Here is a 25249-nt window from a genome sequence, read left to right as displayed (position 1 = left end):
AACAAGTGAAAAGAGTCCTTGAGACTCTTTATATGACATTACATATATGCTTAATATTTTTATTTTTCATCTGGGGAAATTTCAAAAGAAAATAAAAGAGGAAAGGGAAGGGAAGAAATAAATTTTTATTTGTGAAATATGCATACAGGAAACATCATGTACAAATTTAACAAACAATTATGAGGTGAACACCTATGTAATTAGATCCGAGTAGCCCCCAAAAGCCTTGCACATGGCTGATTCCTAATTGCAACCCTCTTCTTTGCCCCAAAGGTAACCATCATCCTAATTCTTATGATAATTTCTCTGCTTTGCATTGTAGTTTTGACACACATGTTTGCAACTCTACAAAACATAGATTTATTTTTCCTAGTTTGGAACTTTTAGAAATAAAATGATAATTTATTTGTTGGTTTTTATGCCTTTCTTCTTTGGGCTTTTAAGACTCATCCATGTTGCATGTGACAATAATTCATTTGTTTTCACTGCTGTGACATTCTACTGTACGAACAGTACACATGAGGTACCCGTGTTATGACTGATAAACATCCGGAACATTCCTCGTTTGGGATTTGAAGATTACCACAACGGGCATTCCTGTACATCTATACTGGTACAGGACTTGTCAGATGCAAGGTTACCCGTATTTTCAGCTTTACCAGATCCCACCAAACTGTCTTCCCAAGTGGTTCACCCTACCGAAAAGAGTTCAACCCTTCTGTGTTTTCGAATTACCTTTGAAAAGTATATTTCACATGATTGGTGATTTTAAAAAAAGTCTAAGTGGGTTCATGAAAGCTGCTATTGGCCTATTTGAAATGGGCATGTAAGTGCCACTAGACAGAAAAGGCACTTCAAGAATTTACCGACTGCCCAGCACTTCTCAGCTCTCCTCTGTTTGACAACATGCAGACGTCTCCATTTATACATTTTCCACACACCTCCAATATGAATAGTTGCTGTTTACAATATGCTTTCACAAAGAGTATTTCATTTAAGCCTCATAACGATCCTGAGAGATAAATGTTATTGTTGTGTATTTTGGAGAGGAGGAAACAGATTCAGAGAGTAATAGCTGTCTGGATTATCCAGTAAATTACAGGGCAGAGGCCTGGACCTCAGCTTATTTCTTGTCATCACACCATAACTAGGAACCTGACGTGGTATTCTGTTGCAAAGGACTCATTGTAAGTAGATCAACAGAGTACTGTACGTACCCTAGGCAGTGTATTTCCTACCTCTTCATTTGGGATTTGGTTACGTAACTTGTTTGGGCCAACATTACCAACGATTTAGAAAAACACTAGCATGAATAGACTTGCTCACTTCTGCCGTTGCAGTGAGGAGAGTATTTCTGAGTTACCCATTGATCCCAGATGAAGGATGAGAGACACGGGTACAGATCTACCCTAGCCGAGGCCAACCTAGATCAGCTAACCTGCAATTCAGTGAACTAAAGAAATGTTTATTGCTGTCTGCCCTCAGAATAGGGGGCTGCTGGTTTTACTGCAAAAGACTGGGCAGCCGGATGGCTCAGCTGGTTAGAGCGGGAGCTCTAAGCAGGTTCGCCGGTTTGATTCCCACATGGGCCAGTGAGCTGCACTCTCCACAACTAGACTGAAGATAACGAGCTGCCGCTGAGCTTCCTGAGGGGCGGCCGGATGGCTCAGTTGGTTAGAGTGCGAGCTCTCAACCACAAGGTTGCTGGTTCAATTCCCACATGGGATGGTGGCTGCGCCCTCTGCAACTAAAGATTGAAAATGGCAACTGGACTTGGAGCTGAACGGCGCCCTCCATGGCTAGATTGAGGGACAGCGACTTGGAGCTGATGGGCCCTGGAGAAACACACTGTTCCCCAATATTCCCCAATAAAAATTAAAAAAATAAAAAGCTAACTGATACCATCTGGGATATGGGAATGGATCTGTCACACAGAATCCTTCTTTGCAATGGTACCTAGGATCATGAGATTTTCTTATTAATGATTTATACATAGGGCCTGCTATGGCCCTGAATGTTTGTGTCCCCCTAAGATTCACATGTTGGAATCCTAACCCCCAATATGATGGTGTTAGGGGGTGGGGCTTCTGGGAGGTGATGAGGTCATGAGGGGAGCCCTCAGGAATGACATTAGTGCCTTTATAAGAGACCCCTACAAGGATCTCTAGCCCTTCTACCCAGAAGAGGGCCTTCACTGGACCCTGCTGGTACCCTGGTCTTGGACTTCCAGCCTCCAGAACTGTGCAATATAAATTTCTGTTGTTTATAAGCCACCCAGCCTGTAGGATCTTGAAGGAACTAAGACAGGGCCTCACATTTTGAGTAATGAATGAGATCCATACTATTGGCAACACAATCTCAATTTCATTCAACATTTTAGAAGTGCAGTTACTGTTGCCAGATATATATATATATAACAAAGAACATTTGGTCTGCAAAGCCAAAAAATAATTACTATCTTTACAGAAAGTTTGCCCAATTATAATTCACCCCTTGTCTCTGGGGACTGAATCACTTTTCCTGGACAAAAGGAAAGCTAACACATTTGGAAATCTGCCATCATGGAGGAAAGGGGGCAGGGGTGTTGAATTTCAGTAGCAACCAATTGTGTCCATCACCGTTACCACCCACTCTACCCACCCATATGACCATGGCCTAGGACAAGTCTGAGGCACAGGACAAAGTCAATACTAATCAAATACAGTGAAAATATCATGGGAGAAAATGATATAGGTTGGGGAAAGGGCCTGTTTTTCTGCCATTCACCAGACTTGGACAAAGGTTGGACAAAGTTACTATCTTGATATCTCTGTTGAAGAGCCAGAGACAATAAAACTGTCCTTTATTCACCCATCCCTTTTATTTATTAAGGACCTATTGGGAACTGTATTCGTTTGCAAGGGCCACTGTAACAAAGTACAACAAACTGGGTAGCTTAACCAGAAATGTATTCTCTTGCAGTTCTGGAGGCTAAAATCTGAAATCAAGGTGTCAGCAGGGGTGGTTCCTTCTGGAGGCTCTGAGGGAGAATCTGTTTCATGATTCTCTCCTAGCTTCTGGTGGTTTGTCTGCAATCTTTGGAGCTCCTTGTGACAGCCTCATTCCAATCTTTGCATGGCGTTCTCCTTGTGTCTGTCTCTGTGTCCACATTTCCTTTTTTCATAAAAACACCAGTCAGATTAGATTAGGACCCACTCTGCTGAGCTCATCTTAACTTGATCATCTGCAAAGACCCCATTTGCAAATAAGGTCACATTCACAAGTACTAGGGGTGAGGATTTCAACATCTTTTGGGGGAACACAATTTCCAGCTCATAACAGGAATATGTTGAGTCTTAAAGGGCCATGGCATACTTAAGTGCAGGCTTAAAGGAATGGGAAAAAACCAAGGAAGGAGAATAAAAAGAGAGGAAAATCGAGGAAGGGAGGAGAGAGGAAGAGAAGAATAGGACTAGGAAAGAGAAAACAAAGACATAGAGAAAAGTTGGAGGAGGGAGGAAGGGCCAAATGAAGAATTTGTGGGGCCCAGTGCAAAATGAAAATTAAGACCTCTTGTCAAAAAAATTAAGAATTTCAAAATCATGACAGCAGACCATTAAATTAAGCACATGGACCTTTGATTACAAGGCCCTGTGTGACTGACTCCCTTGTGGGGAAGATTGTATTATATTAACCAATGTATTTAGAGTCCACTTAAGGGTTTCCTTGTTTGCTTTTTTATTACTTTTCTGTGCTCTGTATGAGGTACCTGTGAAGCCGTTACTCTTTTTACAGCAGGTCCATTCTTGACTTAGGACCCTTTTAAGATCCTCTCTTAGCTTAGGGAGATGACAGCTACGAACAAGAAAAGCTTTTCTCCCTAACCCTAAAGAATGTCTCAGCAACTTTCTCAGGCTACTCAAGAATCATCTTGCTTTTCCTTTCAGCGTTTTGGATACTTCATTAGAATATAATTCTTGACAAGGTGGTTTTTCTGCCCACCTGCTTAAGACTTTCTTAGTTTCCCCAACTTCTCCCTGTTTAATCAGGTCACCATGGTAAAAAAAGTCATCTTCTAAGCGAAATAAGTCCGACAGAAAAAGTCGAAAATCATACGATTTCACTGATATGTGGTATATAAAACTGAAAACAACAAAGGAACAAGACAAACAAATGAAGAAACAAAAACTCATAGACACAGACAATAGTTTAGTGGTTACCAGAGGGTAAGGGGGGCAGGGTTGGTAGATGAGGGTAAAAGGAATCACATATATGGTGATGGAAGGAAACTGACTCTGGGTGGTGAACACACAATGTGATATATGGATGATGTATTACAGAACTGTACACCTGAAAGCTATGTAACTTTACTAACAATTGACATCCCAATAAACTTGAATTAAAAAAAAAAAAAGTCACCTTCTGCCTCATTCCCTGCCATCAAAGCAAGTTCAGGAAAATACAGTGGGTCTGGCCATTGGATTTGTATCCAAACTTTCTCAGCTTGGCATCTAGACCTCCTCACTCCCAGTCTACCCCACCATATTTTAGGACACGAGCTCTCATGTTTTTTGATGGCATCCTTACGTTTTAGTCAAGACAGCCTCCAGAGGACCCTATGATTCCACCTTTAAGACCTTGCCCAGGCTATTCCTATACCTGAACCCCATGGTCCTTGTAAACTCTTCAAAGGCAGGGGCTGAATTTTGATCCATCTTTGAATCTCCAGTACCCAGCACAATGTATATACAAGGTTGGACAATTAAGTTCGTGAACTCATCCTAGAAAAAGTGCTACATACCTCACTGCTGAATATCACTATGGTCACCTTCGAAGTACTCCCCTTGGGAAGCTATGCACTGATACCAGTGCCTAGTCCACCCTTCAAAGCAATTCTGGAACTCTTTTTCTGGAATGGCCATCAGAGCTGTCGTGGTATTACCCTTGATGTCCTGAAGGTCATCCAAATGTCTTCCTTTCAATATTTCCTTTTTCTTTGGGTAAAGAAAGAAGCCACTGGGGGCCAGATCAGGTGAGTAGGGAGGGTGTTCCAATACAATTATTTGTTTACTGGCCAAAAACTCCCTCACAGACAGTGCTGTGAGAGCTGGTGCATCGTCGTGATACAGGAGCCATGACAGTTGGCGAAAAATTCAGGTCGTCTAACTTTTTCACGCAACATTTTCACCACTTTCAAATGGTAAACTTGGTTAGCTGTAAATCCAGTTGGTACAAATTCATAACAAATAATCCCTCTGATATCAAAAAAGGTTAGCAACATTGTTGCGACAAGTTCACAAACTTAATTGTATACAAAACATAATATGCTTTCCACAAATGTTTATGGAATAAATTGATGAACTGACACGAAGGGCCTTCAAAGCATTTATACATTTATGACACAAAAATCACACTTAACTGTGCAGACTTGTTTTCTGACTCTATTTAATGTATCGTCCTAATGACTACTACTCACGTTTACGAGGGCACAGATTTATGAGAAACTGTCCCCTATTTTATTTTTTTTGTAACACTTGTTTTCAACCTGAGCACACATAGGAGGCATCCAAATGTTTCTTTATTGAGTCTTCAAGTCTTCTAGAAATGTAAGAATTCATGGGGAAAAAGAAAACTTAGGGAAAAATCTTCCCTCTCCCTCAAACCTTTAACATACATGTAAACAAAAATAATTTTGTAAAACCTTTATAAAATCAAAACGTAAGGTCTCTACGATCATATTCTAGTCTTTAAATGCCTAGACTTGGTAATTTTGCAGAGGGGCATTTGGGACAGTTGTCAAATTCAGCTTCACTCACCTTTGCAGCGCTTTCTCCCTCCGCCCTTTGGCTTAGGACACATTTCCGCCCACTTCCGGTAAGACCATCCAGAGCGCAGGCGCAACCCCAGGAACCATTCATCAATCGCTATACCCTGTGCTGATGTATGCGCATGTGCGAAAAGGGGAGGGGTTGGGTAATTGCGCGGGAGAATGTAGGATCACCAAACTCACGCGACTGTCTCCGCCCCCCTAAATAGGCGGGCGGAGCCGAAAGCCTCCTCAGGGTTCAGGTGGCGCACGCGCACTGCCTGCAGGAACGTGGCGAAGGAGGGCGAACCTTTACGCATGCTCATTGAAATGAGTCAAGAAGCTTTTTACGTCAGCATCATAAGCCACCTCCTTTCTCTCTTAACACGCCTCTGGCTTTTAAAGGGGCAGAGCCTACTATGTGCCAGGCTCAACTTACATTGCCTCCTGTGTGCATTTTCCAATTGTTCCTTTTGTAATAATTGCCTTCATATGTATATTTTTGTATAATTTTTCCCCTCGCCCCAATTGTACCATTCCCTTGGAGAGAATTCTCAGAAATGGGAGGCAAAGTGGTGTTGTGGGCAGGTCTTCCTAGATCAAGAGGTCTGAGATTGAATTCTGCTTCAGCCACTTCCATGCTCTTTTACTCCGGATGTCTTACCTAACATCGGCGAACTGAAGAGTTTGCTGATTTTTGAAAAGCAGATAAGGATTCCTACCTACTTCATAGGATTGTTGTGAAAAGTACATTTTTTTTAAAAGCATGTAAAGTACCAATACTATGCCTCCCACCAGCTATTAAATAAATAAATAAATAGCAGTCATTGAGTGAAATTATTCAGTCAGAAAACGGTTTTATAGTTCGTGTAACATGGTTCCAGGTGGTTCTTCAGGAGGAAATAACCTAATTGCCAGGATGGCTAGCAGTATGTAATGGTGCCTCTTGCCCCTGCAGTGTTGCCAGTATGACAGTCCATCATTTTTACACATTTTTCCTAGTCTAGACAGTATGTAATGGTATGGCAGGGTTATTTTTTTTTAACTTCCATTTCTTTAATTGCTAGTAAGGCTGTGCATTTTTCCTTGGGATGATTTATTAACTGTATTTCTTTGCCTAACAACTATTTTCAAACACTGTAATTTCTACTGGCTTATCCCTGCAGACATTAGGTATGTTAGGTTCTGACAGAGCATTTTTCTGATCAACTTAAAAAGAGGAAAAAGAGGATTTGGGGTGGAGAGAGAGAATTAAAAGGAAACTTTCTAAGGAAGGGATAGAGACTAGAGGACAGAGATCTCGGAAGCAGGGCATCCAGTAGAACTTTCTATGATAAAGGAAATATTCTGTATCTGCGCTGCCCCTTATGGTAGCCAATTGCCATATGTGCCTATTGTATGAATCCTTGGAATGTGGCTAGTGTGACGGAGGAGTTGAATTTTTATTTAACTTAAATTTAAATATAGTCACCTCATTGATGGTATCACCCTAGAGATTAGGAAAGAAGAAGAGAAAGGAGGGGGAAAGAGGGGTCCTAAAGAATCACTTGGAAGTGGCCTCATATATATATGAAAGGACTCAAATTTAGACTTTTGGCATTGTTCCCAAGAGAGACAGTCCCAGACAAGGGTATAGTCAGTTTGCAAACATCGATTATCAAGCTATACACTGATGATATTTCTGTATGTATTCTGATGACTTTTCTATATGTATTTTACACATCAATAAAAATTTAAACAACATTTACCACACTTTGTGTTACCCTCTTTAGGCATTTTTCTGATTTTTAATTTAGCAGAAATCTCATAAAAAACATCGAGGGGGAGGTGACTCACTCTAAACATCTGAGAGCCTATAGAGGGCGCTCATCCTGCGTCACAGACTTTTTAAAGCTTTATTGAGAAAATGTACATAACATAATTCATCCCTTTAAAGTGCACAATTCAGTGGTTTTTAGTCTGTTCACAGAGTTGTGCAACTATCACCACTGTCAATTTTAAAATATTTTCATTACCACAAAAAGAATCTCTGCCTTTTAACTATCACCTTCCTATCTCCCCCTCCACCATCCCCAAGCCACCACTAATCTATTTTCTGTCTCTATATATTTGCCTTTTCTGGACATTTCCTATACGTATAATCATACAATATGTGGCCTTTTTTGTCTGGCTTCTTTCACTCTGCATAATGTTTTCAAAGTTCATCCATGTTTTAGCGTGTGTCAGTGTTTCATTCCTTTTTATGGCTGAATAACATTCCCTTGTATGGATAGGCCACATTTTGTTTATCCATTCATCTTTTGATGGACTACATAGGAGAAACCCCTTCACTCCAAGATGCAAACAAGTTCTTTGAGAGGAATCCAGCCACATTCTAGTCATTCAAATCTAGCAAGAAATTATCAGAAGAGTATTTGGGACAGAAGCCATCATTCTTGATGCTCCCAACACTTCAATATTGGGGAGTAGCCAGTCCAGAGCACCTACTCAGGAGCTGGAGAATAATGCTACCACACTCTGCCTCCATAGAGAAAATAATCTCATAGATTTGTGACCTGTCCTTCCAGCTGCATGCCGATATAGATAAGATTTAAACTGCCCCAGATTCTTCTCTAGGGGATAGTCCTGCCTTCCCCTGAAGCAGGGTCTAATTAGAGGCTGTGAAAGGACTCCTTGCAGTGGTAGGACTGAGGCTTATGACTGTGTCTTAGAGAGACAGGCAAGATGACAGCTTTGGACAAAGCCAAAAGCCAAGGGACAGTTTGACCTACCTGGCTGGGGCTGCTGGCCAGGTACCTGAGTAGGAGAGGAAAATGTCATGAGGAAAACCACACAGTGTCAGCAGCATGGCTGGCCAGGGGCAACTCTGGACACTAGCTAGGCAACTCAGGAATTCGGGATTGGAATTTGGAAAGAGCCAATAACTTCTGTGAGTGATTGGAACTGAGGTGATATAAAGGGCAGCCATTTTCCACTTTTTTCATGAGCATGAAAAAAGCCAATTGGCAGAATGAGAACAATGAAGGAGAGACAGAGAGAGGAGGTGGCTCTGCTGTTGACAGCTTCCCAACACTCTTGTATCCTTAACTCATTTCCTTTATTGGATAGTATGAGATGGTGTCTCTGCTTGCAACCAAAAGAAAGTTGGATAAAGCAAGAAGATACATTGTGGAAGTTCTGTGTCCACTAATTACCATCTACTGAGAGAGACACACACACTCTACAGATGAACTACAAATGATATGCTAAGTGTGGAAATCAGAGCAAAATTCCCATTCCAACAAGAGTGACGAGCAAAGCAATAAAGGAGAGCCCATTGGAGCCAAAATTACACCTCAACAAATACGGTATGAATCCACTTATATGAGGCACCCAGAATAGGCAAATTTATAAAGACAGAAAGTACAATAGAAGTTATCAAGGGCTGGCGGACAAGGGAATGGGAAGTTAATTGTTTAATGGGCACATGAATTTCAGTTTGGGATGATGAAAAGTTCTGGAAATGGATAGTGATAATGATTGCACAATATTATAAATGTACATAATGCCACTGATCTGTACACTTAAAATTGATTAAAATGGTAAATTTTATGCTATGCATGTATTACCACAATAAAAAATAATCACATACACACACAAAAGAAAAAAGAAAGAACAAAAGAAAGAACATAAAAATTGCACCTGAGTTCCTTCAGTCTTGAAGCCAAGGCGTTCACACTCCTGTGTCAATCATTATCCTGTGTCAGTCAGGGCCACCCTGGAGGGCCGTCAGCTCCCAGTCCTTTCCAGTTCTCTGCCCAAACAGTGAAGTGGCTCCAGGGGCTCAGGGACAGTCCTCAGAAGAACTGCAGATGGAAGAGGCAAAGCACATAGAACCCTGCAGATGAGTACACAGAACTGGTAAGAGGGGTTGAAAGGAACAGGATGAACACCCACAGTGTCCACTGTACCCAGTCTCAGGTCACCTGCACCAACTGGTCAGCAAGTTACATGTTTTGGTCAACTGACCACACTACTCCATCAAGCAGAGTCTAGATGGAAACCTGAACTCCATGCCAGGTAGTTTGATGAAGAGACGTGAAATGGGGGGAGTTAGTTACAAAGGTGTTGTATGCACCAAAAGAGCTCTAGGAGAGAAGAAAAGTCCTAATGCGAGCAACTGAGGAAGCCATCACCATGCATAGGACCGGACGGACAGAGAGAGGAGGTTGTGACAGAGCCCAGGGGTCAGACCTGAGCGGCAGGAGATGCCCTGTCTGCCAGAGACACCACCCTCTCTCCTGTCGGCCACTCAGTCTCCTGCCACTGTCTCCCATTGGATCAATGCAGCTGGAAGACAACAGACCAGAGGCCTGGGAAATGAAGCTGGCAGGAGGCAGCCCATCCCCAACCCCCGCCCTGTCAAGCACAGCAGAGCATGGGAAGGACAGAGAATGGATCTGAGGACAAAAGGCCAATAGCAACACACTTACCATTCTTCTATTCAACAAAGACATAGTAAGTGCCTGCTATGTGCCAGGACTGCGCTAGATAGTTGGGGTGCAGCCTGGAATAGCACAGAGAAAGAACACAGTTTGGGCAAGATAAAGTTGCTTCTGTATAGCTGGAGGAAGCCTCCACCCCAGAAAGGCTGCCTCTAGCCCATAGTGTCCATTTGTGCAAATCAGAAAAAGTTGTCCTTACAAGAGGACAACAACCCCTTGGGCACACAGCTTGGCAAGGAGCTGGGGCAAGCTGCATATTCCTGGGCAGGATACTATTAATTTGTCCACAAGTGGGCCTGGCGCTTCTAATTCCTGTAGCAGGAGCCCTCAACCTGAGGACTTGGGACTCCCGGAGCAGGAGTCCTTGAAAAACACATCATTCATTCATTCAACAAATGACTGAGCAAGTGCTAGGTGCCAGGCATTTCTTCTCGGTCCTAGAAAAACAGCAGTGAAAAAACACAAAAACCTCTTTGACTTCATATGTGGTGACATAACCAATAATTTCTGAATATAGGCAGAGGTTATGACAGGTATTCACTGTACTATTAGTTATGTTTTCTTGTGTGTTTAACATTTTTCATTTAAAAGTTGGAAGGAAAAAACCTGCCTTCAAAGAGACAGACAATAAATAAGGGGTGTGTGTGTGTGTGTGTGTGTGTGTGTGTGTGTACAATGATGCTAAATGGTAAAAACATGAAACAAGAATGAGATTGGGAAAAGAGCAAAACAGATTTGCTCGTATATACGGAGATTTCAATTTTAAATAGAGTGATCTAGAAACTCCTTACTGAGGAGGTGATGTTTGAATAGAGTCAGGCTGCTACCTGGAGGAAAAGAAGTCCTGGCAGAGGGTACAGAAGAGGCAAAAGCCCTGAGGCAGGAACATGCCCAGCATTTTCCAGAAAGAAAGCGTGTGGGGCTGGAACAGTGAGACTCCATGCGCTGAGTAAGGCTCAAGGTCAGAGAGGAAAGGGGAGGGAGGTGGGCAGATGAAACAGGGCTTTCAAGACCACTAGGGCTATGGTTTTTACTCCGAGTGACAAGGGTGTGAGCCCAAGAGGAGTGACTCGGGTCAACTTGTGTGCATCATTCCCGGTTGGAAGGGCTATAAAACTTCCCTCAGATTCTCAAAGGCGTCTAGTAAACCCCTACAAGACTAAGAACCGGTGTGGTGTGGTTTTCCCTTCAAATATTGCCGCTCCGTCTTTGCCTCTAGACAGAACAGCCTTTAACCCTCTCCTGGCCGTTTCGGCCATTGTACTTGCTCTGGGGAACCCCAGACAAGAGAGACGTGGGACAGTAACCTCCCGGGGCACACCGTGGCCCACGCTCCGCGGATATCAGGGCTTCCTAGCTCGCCCACCAGCCTTTGGCCACCAGACGGATGCACCAGCCGGCTCTCGACCTCCACAGGCCGGTAGACGTCCTTCCGCGGACGCCCAAGGATCCGCACCCTTCTCCACGCGCGGCCCCGCGAGCGCACAGTCTGGGCAGGAAGGGGCGGGCACTGCGCGGTGGCCTTGCAGGGGCCCCGCGTTACCATAGCGACCCTGGCCGCGCCCGGGACGCCGGAGCGCGCGCAGCTGGCTGCAATAGAGGCAGGAGGCTGCGACCCCACTGCTTCCGCCCCGAGACTCCGGATCCAGGCTGCGCCCCTCAGGTGAGCGCAGGTGAGGGTGCCAGGGGGCAATGGGCGAGGGCGCGGACGGACCACGAGCCCTGTGGGTGTGCCTGGCCCGTCCACCTTCCATTGTGCTAATTATTGTTATTCAGCATGTAAACAACCTTCGCGGAGTCCGCGCACCGCGTTGCAAGGCTTCCTTTTCTTATCAGTAGCTCATGTATTAAGACTCTAACCTACTCTTGAGTATAACCTATGCTCCCGAAAGTGTGGGACAGAGGATGAGTTTGTGTTACGCTGATGGGGCATTAAGTAACACCCAGTAACATCGTAAGAAGGTTATTAGATTCTGGGTTTTCTTACAATCCTGAGTAATTCAAGGAGCAAGTGTCAGTTTGGGCTAATAGGGCATTAAAATCTTTCTGAACACTTGCTAATCTCAATCAAGCTAAGACTTACATTGGTTTCTTTTTAGTATTTTTATTTTTATAGTTACCTTCCCCTGAGGGTACCTGATACTGGTTTTCCATTCATAGTAATTCTACCTGAAGTTTGTTTTTTGGATAAATGTATTGATTTTTAAAAGTGAATTCATTTAAATATCAAGATTCATCATAGTAGAGGTAGTCCTTGGAACTAGGAGAAAAAAAGGAAACCACTAAATTTAGGACCTGAGACTGTTTCTTGCCCCTTCCAGATTTTGCCCTTGCTGTTTTTTATTGCCTGGAGTGACCGTCCTTATTTCTAGGTATAATTGTCAAAATATGTACCAGCCAGTATGGCTGGTCAGCCTGGTCAGACTCCTGGAGGCCCCTGCTAGCCCAACAGAAGGCGCACCTCTATGGGTGGGGCCCCGTGCAAAATGAAATGCAGGGCCCTTGCTCAGAAAGTATGAGAATTTCAAACCAGTGACAGATCAGTAAACAAGTATGAGCCCTTCTAAGGGCTGGGCTCTGTGTGACTGCTCAAGTTGCACACCTGGGACGCTCGCCCTGGGTGGGTGGATGCCTGGGACACCACGATCTCCTGGAACCTGCTCAGCCTTGAGGTCATTCTGATTGGTCAGGTTCTCTGCATGCTGATGGTCAAATATTTCACTAGCCCCTGCTGCTAGCACTGCTGGTGAGTGTGTGCATGTATGTTCCCCAAACCCATGCACAGGATAATGGTGTGTGCTGCAGGGAGGGGACCCCTCAGCTTTGGAGGGGACCATCTTTATCACCTCGCACACGTCCCACGGAGATAGACAGGTGTACATGAATGTCCACACTGGAGATCCTGGGGACAGGAAGAACACAGATGGGGGCTCCCAGACTGGGGAGAGGCCCTAGATCACCCAAAGTCTCTCTGCAACCCCACCAGGCAGGGTGGGGAGGAGAGCTCTGGTCTGATGGAAAAACCTGGCCAGGTGATGAGGCAGACAGGTGAAGTACTCAGGCAGAGGTGAGAGGTCAGAGATAGAAGGCGACCAATCCTCCTGGTGTGCCTGGGACTACCCAAGCTTCAGCACTGAAAATTCCAAGGCCCCAGGAAACCCCTCAGTCCTGGGCACACCGGGACACTTGGTTACCCCAGAGGCAGTATCTTTGGTTGGCTCTCCTGACAGCTTGCAAACCCCTGCAAAACCAGCCCCGGGGCTTTTCCACTACCCCATCTGCCTGACATGTGACAGGACCAAGGGGGCTGGGTGTTGGGCTGGTGTGTGTGTAAGGGGGTGTCCTGTGGGCTTTTGCCATAGCCGCTGTCTGCCAGCCCAGAGCAACCAGGCTACCCCTACCCCCATGGCCCTGAGGTGGTTCTCTGCTCACCACCACTGGGAGCTCCAGGCCAAGCTCTAGCCTTAGGGCCAGCATCTACCCTGATTGGTCATACTGGTTATTAAATGTGTGACTGTCACCCGCTGCCCGAGGGCAGATTCTTCCTGATGCCATCACAAACCCAAATGCTCTACTGGTTTCCCTGGGTTCCCAAGCAATTGTGCCATCAGACCCCACCCCCAAGGGTTCCCTGGAGAAGCAAGCAAGGGGAGAGCTGAGGGTCAGTCCAGCACAAAAGGATCCCTTCCAAGGGCAGGTCACCTGCCCCAGGGACTCGGAACACACATGACTTACCCCACTTGAGCTGAGACAGGTGGCTCCCTGGGAAGCCCCAGAAACCTGGCATAACGCGGGGCACACTGAGCCCCTGATGTCCCCAACCCTTTGCCAGCACCCTCTGGCCCAGCAGAAGCAGCAAACATGCCTGTCTCCAAGTGCCTGAAAAAGTCCGAGCCCCTGTGGAAGGAATGGGAAAAGAAGGCCCAGAAGAACGGACCGAGGCGCCAGGTATATGCAGTCAATGGCGACCGCTATTTGGGAGAATGGAAGGACAACATGAAACATGGTGAGTGAGGGACCATCTGGGCTGAGCAGCAAGTGTGGGGCCTGAGCCAAGGAAGCAGCGTGCAGAGTTCACTGAGGACATAAGATGTGTCCCTGAGGCTCCTCTCGGGGGGAATGATGACCTGGACCAGCCAGGGGCCGCCACATGCCGGGGCTCTGGAAAGGAACTCAGCACTGACGTCAGCTGAGAGAAGGTCTCAGGGACCAGCAGGGCACAAAGCAGTCTTGAGACACCAGCCCCAGCCCCAGCTGGGGTTCTGGAGACTTTAGCTCGGTCCCCACCCTCTAAGACCTGTGCTAAGCATGGGGCTGGCTAGCAGGAGGAAAAGGCAGATCCCAGAAACCAGCTTGGAAGGGGGATACTGGTCTTCAGACTCAGCTCTGACGTGGGGTCTGACCAACGGGGTGAGGGAGGAGCCCCTCCCTCAAGGAGCTGGGGCTCAGACTTTAACTGGACTAGGTTCTGGGTCTAACTAGCAGGGGGCACAGGGGTCCTTGTGATACAATTTAAGCCCTAGAAAAAAAAGTTTTAATTTTAAAAAGGCGGCATGACTTCTCACTTCAGTCTTGCAATTCCAGATTCTATTCTTTTTTTAAAAAAGATTTTATTGGGGAAGGGGAACAGGACTTTATTGGGAAACAGTGTGTACTTCCAGGCCTTTTTTCCAAGTCAAGTTGTTGTCCTTTCAGTCTTTGTTGTGGCGGGTGCAGCTCAGCTCCAGGTCCAGTTGCCATTTCTAGTTGCAGGGGATGCAGCCCACCATCCCTTGTGGGACTCGAGGAATTGAACAGGCAACCTTGTGGTTGAGAGGACGCACTCCAACTAACTGAGCCATCCAGGAGCTCAGCGGCAGCTCAACTCAAGGTGCTGTGTTCAATCTTAGTTGCAGGGGGCGCTGCCGACCATCCCTTGCAGGACTCGAGGAATTGAACTGGCAACCTTGTGGTTGAGAGCCCACTGGCCCATGTGGGAATCGAATCGGCAGCCTTCAGAGTTAGGAGCACGGAGCTCCAACCGCCTGAGCCACTGGGCTGGCCCTCCAGATTCTATTCTTAACCACTGTTCTCTCCTGCCTTCCTGCAGGAAGTGCTTTGGAATACATAAACTTGGGTCAGAATCTCAGCTCCACCAGCTATGACCTTGAGTGATCACTACACCACTCTAAGCCTCAGTTCCCCATCTGTAAAATGGGAATGATATCTATCTGTAAAGATAAGAGATGACATCTGTCAATTATGTAGCCCAGGGTCTGTACAAAAGGGGAATTTCTGGAATGTTCTCTGTGGGCTGAGCATGGCAGGGATGCTACTCAGAACCTTCCTTGTCCAAGATACCCTCCAAAGCTGACCCCACTCAGTGCGTGACACAACATCCACACTCAGCACTCACTTAAAGTCCAGGCTTTATGTGGCTACTCAGAGCTCGGTGTGTGCGCTTGTGTGTGTGCTTCAGTCCTTGGTGGCAGCATGTGGCGTGGACAGAGCCCTGAACTCGGAGTCAGACCCTGAAGTTCTGAGCCTGGCCCTACCACGGAGTAGCTATGTGACTTTGGGTAAGTCATTTCCTATTCTCTGGATCTTGGCTGCCCCACCAGTGATATGACCTTGTGGGTTTTTGTGGCCTTCTGAGCCCTCTTCCTGTATGAGTCCTGCCTCCCTTCAAGCTAATGGGGCTGGGGCTGTAGAAAGCAGGCCTGTTGGAGAATGGAGGCCTACCCCCCACCTCCTTCAAGACACATCTTTTGACCAAGCTGAAGTGAGTTGCTATGGTATACAGAGTAGATTGGACGAGGTTTTAAAAAAAGTCACCATGCCGTGCAAGGAGAGGGTGGCTCCCCAGGGTCTCATTCATTCACTCCACTAACACTGTGCTCCTAGTCCATGCCACACCCTGTGCTGGGCATCTGGCATAATTCCAAGCACAGGGAGCTAACAGTCTCACAGAGAACCTGCACAATAGATAACGTCCCATTTTACAGATGAGGAAACTAGGACTCAGAGAGAGGAAGTGACTTAGTCAAGGTCATACAGCTGAAAGTGGTGGCATCAGGCTGTGAACCGGACCAGAGGGGAGACACAAAAGAGGACATAATCAGAGAGGTGAAGTTTGAGCTGAGCCCAGGAGGGTCAGAATGATTATCCAGGCAGAGTGGCATGTCTTCTAGGTAATGGAATCAGAATGGAGGGATGCTTTGAGGTGTTAAGTCTTGTTCACTGGAAGCCAGTGTGGCTGGAGCAGAGAGAGCAAGAGGAGAGAGAGTGGGCAGGTCACGAGAGCCAACCATATAGGGACTCACAGGCCATGGTAGGTTCTGCCTTTATGCTGCAGGAAAACAGTCTCATTGGACCAACTTGGTCGTATTCCCTTCACTGAACCAATCATGGTAACTGGGTGAGTAGACTTCACTGATTGGCTAGTCTTGCAAGGAAGAGGAGTCAGTCCCATGGCCAACCTCAGGGATTGAGAGTGCCAGAGGGCTGGCAATAAAACTAGGAGAAGGATAGGTACAAACAACATGATGTCCCCTACAATATGACTGGGCCCTACCTCAAAGGCAAAAATCATTGATATAAAAAAAAAAAAATCATTGATATCATCTTTCCTATATGCATGCACTGTTCTAAGTGTTCTACACATATTAATGAATTTAATGATCAGAATAATCCCATGAGATATTCTTATCCCCATTTTAAAGATAAGAAACTTGAGACCCAGGGAGTTAAGTTACTCACCGAAGATCTAAAAGCTCACAGGAAAAATGTTACATTTGTTCCTGAGCTTCCAAGACATGATTGGCCCATGTAGGTAGGTACTGCACAAATATTTTAGTCATCCCTTTGGTCAACAACTATTGGTCATCTACAACATGCCAGGCACTGCTTTTCATTCCTGGGAATAGAGCAGTGAGCAAAGCAGACCAAACTCTGTGCCCTCATGGACTGCATACTCTCCTGGAAGAGACAGACAATACATAGCAAGTGAATTATCTGTTATGTTAGGAGTTGATAAGTGATATGGAAAGAAACAGAGCAAGGTTAGAACATAGGAGAGCCTTGTCATTTTAAATTAGATGGTCAGGGTGGGCCTCGTTGAGAAAATGAGATTTGAGCAAAGACTTGCAGGAGGTAGGGAGTGAGTGAATATTTGGAGAAAAGTGTTCCAGGCCAAGGAATGAACAGATGCAAAGGTCCTGAGGCAGAAGCATATCTGGTGGGTTCCAGGAACAGCATGGAGGCCATAGTGTTTGGAGGGCAGTCTGGCAGGTGGGATTGGAGGGCACAGAAGGGGCTAGAGTAGTACGAGATGGGTCTCCATGTGTGTTCAGGAGAACTGAAGAAATATGCAGAACATTTCCTAGAAACTGTCAATGAAAGAAATTCCAAACCTAAAGAAAGGTTTAAAGAGTTGATCATGAGCCAAGAGTCTGGAGGCTAGTCTCGGAAGCCAAGTCTTAAAGAATTGAGGTAATGCTCCCGAGAATGGCAGTTTTGCTGCTTATTTTGTACGTTAGAATCAAAGCAGAAGACGTAAGGCAGGTACATGAAATTCATTGGTGGTAGATTAGGGAGGCGGGAGGAAGCAAAGGGGGAAATCTCTAAGACTGGATAAAAAAGTAAGAGAGATACGTAGTACTTCTTTACATTGATAGGTGCAGGGTAGTGACATTTCACATACATAGTTTACAGAGGTTGCAGGTAAAAGATAATGATGAGGAATGTTGGAGCTGTCTTCCCCACATCAGGGTCTGGAGATCATTTTGACATTTTAGTATGTTATTCTAGATGTGCAAAAACAATGGACAGGGCTTGTTCAAGATAGAGATTAATCTATCACACAGGCCTTCGAATGTGACTTACCACAACTTATTCAGTTAGGATTTTTTTTTAAATCAAAACATCCCTTGTGGTTACTTTTAGTTATTGAGCTTGTCAGGCTTGCCAAGATATCCCCTTTTTGTGCACAAAACCCTGACCATCAGCGTATCCATTCTGTATTATTAAGAGATGAAGCCGAAATGCTGAAGGGGCAGGCAGGTTTCTACTTCAGGTTTGCTATGTCAGTCTAGCTTCAGGACAAACGGCTGGAGAAACACTGTTTGTAGAAGTGGAACTTTCTTGGGCTTTTCCTGGGTGTTGGGGTCTAGAGACAAGGCACAGAACCTGTCCCAGCCCTCAAGAATCACCAAATCTAGGGGCCCCAGAGGCCCAGGCAGACCCAGCAACTGTCCCCCAGATCCATGGCAGCCTTGTCTGCAGTGTTGGCCCATCTGTGTGTCATCAGGAAAAGGAACACAGATCTGGAAGAAGAAAGGGGCCATCTATGAGGGAGACTGGAAGTTTGGAAAGCGAGATGGCTATGGCACCCTTAGCCTTCCTGACCAAGAGACGGGAAAGTACAGGAAAGTATACTCGGGCTGGTGGAAAGGCGATAAGAAATCGGTGAGTGGTTCCCATCATGCCCTGGTGCGTGGGCCAGGCTGAAGCAGGATGTGTGTGTGTGGGGGGGGGGGAGCAGTCTGAGAGGTCTGGGAGAAAGGGGAGGTTTGAGGGGAGGAGAACAGGGGTACCTTGTGGATAGGAGAAGGAAGGTGTGGGGGAATCATCAAGGCTTCTCAGAACAGAACCCAGGAAACAGGAAGCCAGAGGAGAGGGCCCAGGGAGGAGCCTGTGAAACTCTGTGGCTATAAGAAGCCAGCCAGGCAGTGTGGGGGTGAAGTCTCCTCCCCCCTCTCCCCTACTCATTTCCTGGCTTTCTTTTCCCTGGGCAGCCCTTTCTGAGAATCCCCCTTCTCTTGGGCCAGGATAAGAGGAGGATAGGAAAAGTGAGAGCAAGAAAGCTGAGGCCACACCCTAAGTAACAGGACTGGAGAGGAAGGTCCCAGGTGTGGAAGCCGGCCAGGGGCATGTCCTCAACCCATAAACATCTAATCCTTGCCATAGGCCGTGGAGACAGATACAAATCCAGTATCGCTATTGAACAACTGCTATTGCAGCCCTGGAACACGATATGCTGCATGATACATCGTCATCATCACCATCGTCATTCCCATTTTATTAATGAGGAAACAAGCTCAGAAAGGTGCAGTGCCTCACCTGGGGTCACACTGCTGGCACGTGGTAGAGCCTAAGATTTCAGAATTTCTGCTCTCAAATTGTTGAATGGCCAGTGGACAGAGAGATCCCAAAATAAATAATTTACATGTAATATGGTGTTAGGATAGAAGTTTGCACAGGCAGCCCAGAGGTAGATCGTTAAACAGTCAGGGCAGGCTTCCTGTAGGAAGTGACACCAAAAGATACAAAGCGGTAACCATGGAGAACAAAAAAGAAGAGGAAGTAGCACAGGAGGCAGAAGTAGCTAAAGGAAGGATATGTCTGCAAGGTGTGTGTGCCCATGGGTGAGGGTGAAGGGACGAGTAGGTGGGGGCCTTGAAGGGTAGATGGGGAACCAAAATTTTGAGGGACGGACTTGGGCTGCTTAACCCAACCTCCTTAGGTGTGATCTGCAGGGAGTCCATGATTCTCTGTGGTTGGACTCTGAATGTGGTGTTGATGAATTCATTCTTCTGGGGAGAAAGTCTATAGCTTTGATCTGATTCTCAGAGGCATCTGTGACTTTTCGTAGGGTAGAATCAGAGTTGGGGAAACCGGACAAACCTGATCAGATGGGCGATGTAAAGATCCTTCTAGCTGTTGTATGGAGGATGCATGGGGGCTGGGAGAACGGGAGAGTGGAGGAGGGGACCAGTGAGGAGGGGAGAAATGATGGTGGGCTGCACGAAGGCGATTGCAGAGGGACTGAAGGAATTGGACTGCCTGGGGCAATTTTGCAATACACGCCCATCAGCTTGTGTGTAGAACTGAGGGAGAGAGCAAGCAAGAAGTTCAGGTGTGCGGCTTGCGTGCCAGGGAGGATGGAAGGGCTTTCCTAGTAGTGGCTGCGCGCCTTGAACATGGATACTTTCCTGCTTTCAGGGCTATGGGATCCAGTTTTTCGGACCCAAGGAGTATTACGAGGGTGAGTGGTGCGGCAACCAGCGCAGCGGGTGGGGCCGCGCGTACTACAGCAACGGCAACATCTACGAAGGCCAGTGGCGGAACGACAAGCCTGATGGGGAGGGCATGTTGCGCCTGAGTGAGTGCCCCATCCCCCTCAACCGGCCCCGCCCAAATGGCCTGCTGGCCCCTCCCACCCGGCCTGCCCTCGAAGCCGCACTGCTCGTGGCCTTGCGTGGCCACGCCCCCTGGGCACGCCCCCGCAACTCCCCGCTTAAGTGAGGGTTAAGGTAAATGACAGGACCAGATCCCTGCCCTCAGGGTGCTTATACGCTAAAAGGGGAGTCTAACAATAAACAATTAAGACATTTTCTTATGGTCATTAACAATCAAAGCCTACACTTACACAGCCCTGAGCTCATTTAATCCTCACTACAATCCTATAAAATAGGTACTCTTATCATTCCCACTTTACAAATGAACTGAAGCACAGAGATGTTAAGTCACCTGCTCAAGGTCACACAGGAATTCCCCTTAAAAATAGGAAGGTGTGTTGGAGAATGACAAAGGAGTTGGAGATGGGCTATTTAGATTCACTTAGGGTCAGGGGTCAGGGAATACCTCCCTCAGGAAGTGACCTTTGAACTGAGATCTGAGGGAAGAGAAGGGGCTGGATATGTACTGAGCTAGTGAAGAACATTGCAGAGGGAAGAGTAATGAGAAACCCCCATTAGTGTCAGAACTTAGTCCATTCTCTACATAGCAACCAGGGTGAACTTTGTAAATTGGACCTCTTCGTCGCTGCCCTAGCTCTGTGACCTTGAGTGCAAATCAAACTCCTTGAGCTTTACAAGCTCCATCTGTAAAATGGAATCCGGCATCCTTCACAGGGCTGTTTTTGTGAGGACTGAGGTCAGAAACATAGCATGGAACCAGACACAGAGTAAGTGCTGAAAAAACATTGCCAATTCATATTATTAGCTATATTATTTTACAAATAGGAAACCATGTTGCTCATTCAAATTCAACTAAGCAGTGGAGGCAAGACATGAACCAGGTGTGACTCTGGAAGTCGCTGACACCCCAGGGCTCTAATGTTTCGAGGTCAGTTGTCCCAGACCCTGCTCCACCCACCAGTGGCAGAAGGCCAGCCCAGGTGTGGTGGAGGGGCCAGCCTGGTGGTCTGGCTTGGGTTGCTATGCCCAGCACCCACACCTCCCTGTCCTTTCTTCCAGAGAATGGGAACCGCTATGAGGGATACTGGCAGCGAGGCTTGAAGAACGGGTCTGGGCGTTTCTTCCACCTGGACCATGGTCAGCTGTTTGAAGGCTTCTGGGTGGACGATGTGGCCAAGTGTGGCACGATGATCGACTTTGGTCGTGATGAGGCCCCTGAGCCCACCCAGTTCCCCATTCCTAAGGTAGGCAGCTCTCACTAAGGGCCCTGTGGCCAAATCCAGAAAGAGATGGCAAACAGCACCCCACCCCACCAGCCACACCTAGCCTGGCCCAGCCCAGCCCAACCAGGAAACAGACAAGGTTTTGTTTTCAGTCTCGGCATCTCCAGGGAGGTAGACAGCACCCCACAGGCAGGCAGCACCGCCCCCACCGAGGCTGGCAACAGCACCCCCAAAAGCAGGCAGCACCTTACAAAATTGGCGGCCTGGGACTTCTGTGCTGCTCAAACCAACCCCTGCTGCTTCCCTCCAGATCAAACTTCTAGATCCCGACAGCGTACTGGAGGAAGCCTTGGCCACGTTCAAGAAGACACAAGAAGATTGATGCCAGGTGAGGGAGTAGGCACGCCTGTCACCATCTATGTGGACGATGCAGCTCCTGAGGTCTCCTTTGGCTCAGAGACAGGACAGAGAGGGTGGGTTTCTTGCCTCCTGCAGTCCAGCTGGTCCTTTTTAGTTCCTCCCCTTCAAAACTCATTTCCCTGAAGACCGGTTCATTCCAGGCCTGCCCAAATCCTCCCATTTGTACCCTGGGCTTCCAGGGAGCAACACTGCTTGGAGTCCAGTGGCTGGCTCACTTAATCTCTTAAGTAAGGTGGTTTGCCTCAGGCCTCCACTTGCACATCTGTCCAGTGGGCCTCCTCCCGTCCTAGCCCCTCCTGGTGTGGGTGTATGTAGGGTTCGAGGAGAGGGCGTTGGGACAGTGTCTGAATCGCCAGCTCCTACCAAGCCCTCGCCTCTGCAGAGAATACCAGAACTGCAGGAGAAAGTGAAGCCCACATCACCCAACTGCTCAGACCAGTGCGGCTCCCACTGGAGGAGTGAATGGTGGCTCCAGGCACACCCTTGGCACTCTCAGAAGGACTCAGGCCTCCCAGCACTGGATCATTGCCAATGGGGGGGGCTGGTGCTTCTTCCCCCCGCTGGCCTTGGGGACCCTCTTGTTATGGCTTTCATTCTAGCACCTCATCCCTGAGTGCCTGAGAATAAAGGAGAACCTGGTGGCATTAGCCTAGGAACTATGGGGTGAGGGTTGGGAAGGATTTCAGGTAGAGAAGAGGGAAGACGTTCCCATGGATTGCATGGATTGACCTTGGGGGAGAGACAGGTGTCTCCAGGTCTCTGAGCTCTGAGGTACTCCAGACAGGAGAGCAAGCCTGCATCTGGTCACACTGGTCACCAAGATTTGGATGAAAACCTAACCTGGCTTCTCGGTCTAACACGGAGACTCTCAACCTTGGAATCCCGTGGGAGCTTCAAAAGCTACAGACGCCCAGGTCCCACACCCAGTTTCACATCTGTCTGGGGTGAAGCCTGGCCCTTCAGAATTTCCCCAGCTGATTCTAATGTGCAGCTGGGGCCAAGGACCCCTGGCTCACTGGTTTGTGACCCTTAGCAAGTGACCTCCATGCCCACCTGTAAAATGGGACTTAGATCTCACAGGGGTGTTTTGAGGATTTGCGAACAGATGGAATCATAATGAATAACATGTATTGAGGTCAGTTGTGAAGCAGGTATCTGGGAAGGGCTTTGCGTAATTCTAATCTAGACAATATTTCTGCAAGATAAGACAAACTCTTATGTAATGGGTAGAAACATGAGCTGTGCAAACTGCCTGGGTGTGAATCCACTGTGATTTATTAGCTGTGTGTTCGAGTACACCACCCAACTTCTCGGTTCTCTAGCTTTCCTCCCCACTAATACGAGACAGTAACGGTACTTACTACCCAGCGTTGTTGTGGTTACAGTGAAGATGAAATATGGAGAAGGTCAAATAAGGCACGGTTCTGAGGATGATTTCATCCCCTCCCTCCCTGGGGACATTTGGGATGTCTGGAAACATTTTTGGCTATGACAGCTGGCAGGCAAGAATGCTACTGGCACCTAGTGCGTAGAGGTTGGGGATCCTGCTAAACATGCTATAATGTGCTCTACAAAATAATGATTCAACCCACTGTCAACAGTGTAACCTTGAAAAACCATGATGTTCGTAAAGGCCTCACCCAGTGCGTGGCACATAGTAAAGACTCAATAAACGCTCACTGGCACTGCTGAGCTTCTCTCTGCCTTGACATCATAAGGTGGCCTGACTCAAGGCATGGTTCTCGGTCTGTGCCTCTGACACCTGGAAGTGGAAGCCGAGTCTGGCTACCTTGGGATGCAGCATTAACCAGGTAACACTCACTCGGTGCCAGGCCCTGTGCTGACAGCTTTACACGTGTCCTCTTTCATGACTCTATGAGATTTCCTCCTATTCTGAGGGCCATTTTAGAGGAGGAAACCAAGGTTCAGGGAAGTTTACAAGTCACCAAGCTAGAAAGTGACTGTAGTTAAACATAGGTCTATCTGCTCTTTTATTTTTGATACTTTTCTATTAAATTTATGGGGGAAGGGGTGACAATGGTTAGTAAAATTACATAGGTTTCAAAGTCTATCTGCTCTTAAGGTGCAGAAATGGCAGTGTCTTGACGGCTACCATGTTCCAGAAAAAGTAGGGTGTGTGCTTGTTTATAAAATTTCTCTAGATAGGACCACAATAAACTGGCAAACAATGGTTCTCTGGGGAGAACTGGGAACAAGGGAGGGCAACTTTTCACTGTGTATTTGGAACCATGTGAATGTATTAGCTATTCAAAATATAAATAAAACTGAAATTAAAGAGGCTGTTCTCAACAACCAGTGTTTCCCTAACTTACCTGGGTTTGAGAGTTACCTGGAGCACTTGTTAAAAATACAGAATCCAAACACACCCAGGGGAGGGGCTTGGATATCTGCATTTTACAAGCCAATCTGGTGATTAGAGTCATGTCCAGAAATCATTCGAGCCAGATCCCAGGTCTCTGCAGAAGTCAAGAGGTGGATCTCTTATGGGAATGCATGGAAGGTGCCTTAGTCTTCTCTGGGGAGCAGTGGAGGGTTTCCCACAGGGAGCGGGGGAGGGGTAGGCCCTGGTGCCTGTGACGCAGGATGGGGGCAAGAAGCTGTGAGAGGAAAAAGGCAGGCCCCATTCCCCACTCAGCTCACGAAGCAGCTGTTGGCCATGTCCACATCTGCACAGGACAAGAGCTTAAGGCCACATTTTCCCAGAACCAACTTTCACTTCAGCCAGAGCACTGTGTTCATACAACCACTTTCTGTATTGGATTTCTGGGACAGACAGAGCTCTTAAACTCAAAGGCCCATGGGGGCCAGGCGAGTTAACAACAGACAAAGCTGGCCTGGTGTGACACAAGAGGGAGCAGTGGAGACTGTGGCAAACACGTCCTGAGGGAGAGAGCGGCTGCTACTGAGTTCCTGTCCATTGCTGCTCTGTAAGGTGGGCCCAGTACTGCTGCTGGGTCTTCCTATTTCTTAAGCAAAGCCAGAATCTGCCCATTTAAGATTTCTGTGAGTGCCCAGGCACTGAGCCAGACTTTCCAGGTTCTAATTCTGGCCAATTACTTAACCTCTTTGGACATCAATTTTGTCATCTGAAAAATGGAGATAAACATTCCTGCCAAAATGCACAACCTGATTGTAATA

The 25249-nt window shown here is 46.9% G+C and overlaps 2 protein-coding genes across 3 annotated transcripts in view; one reads left to right on the top strand and one right to left on the bottom strand.

Annotated features, from left to right (window-relative positions):
• Positions 1–5912, bottom strand: part of TMEM120B (transmembrane protein 120B) — a 50495-nt gene extending 44583 nt beyond the window's left edge. For both annotated transcript variants that reach the window (XM_019733953.3, XM_074321002.2), the window contains exon 1: positions 5796–5912. In XM_019733953.3, the coding sequence (XP_019589512.1) occupies positions 5796–5897 (102 nt within the window). In that variant the 5' untranslated portion in view covers positions 5898–5912. The remainder of the gene's footprint in view (positions 1–5795) is intronic.
• A 5624-nt stretch (positions 5913–11536) lies between these two features.
• On the top strand, positions 11537–24389 carry MORN3 (MORN repeat containing 3). Its single transcript, XM_088801121.1, has 7 exons — positions 11537–11942; positions 14102–14275; positions 18557–18714; positions 20251–20410; positions 21507–21691; positions 21981–22041; positions 22437–24389. The coding sequence occupies exons 1-7, from the start codon at positions 11657–11659 to the stop codon at positions 22550–22552; spliced, it is 1140 nt and encodes a 379-aa protein (XP_088657247.1). The 5' UTR covers positions 11537–11656; the 3' UTR covers positions 22553–24389.
• Positions 24390–25249: the final 860 nt, after the last annotated feature.

The sequence above is a fragment of the Rhinolophus sinicus genome, chromosome 9 (genome assembly GCF_057876585.1).
Source record: "Rhinolophus sinicus isolate RSI-liver-muscle chromosome 9, RSI-T2T, whole genome shotgun sequence".
NCBI lineage: Eukaryota > Metazoa > Chordata > Mammalia > Chiroptera > Rhinolophidae > Rhinolophus > Rhinolophus sinicus.
This window is presented reverse-complemented; position numbering and strand designations above follow the sequence as displayed.

Excerpts from the sequence above, each read along its gene's own strand:
- MORN3 (XM_088801121.1), top strand. The coding sequence starts at position 11,657 with ATGCACCAGCCGGCTCTCGACCTCCACAGGCCGGTAGACGTCCTTCCG. Across the intron at positions 18,715-20,250 it reads GGAAAGGCGATAAGAAATCG|GGCTATGGGATCCAGTTTTT; the intron begins GTGAGTGGTTCC and ends TCCTGCTTTCAG. Across the intron at positions 22,042-22,436 it reads GGCCACGTTCAAGAAGACAC|GAATCGCCAGCTCCTACCAA; the intron begins AAGAAGATTGAT and ends GGGACAGTGTCT.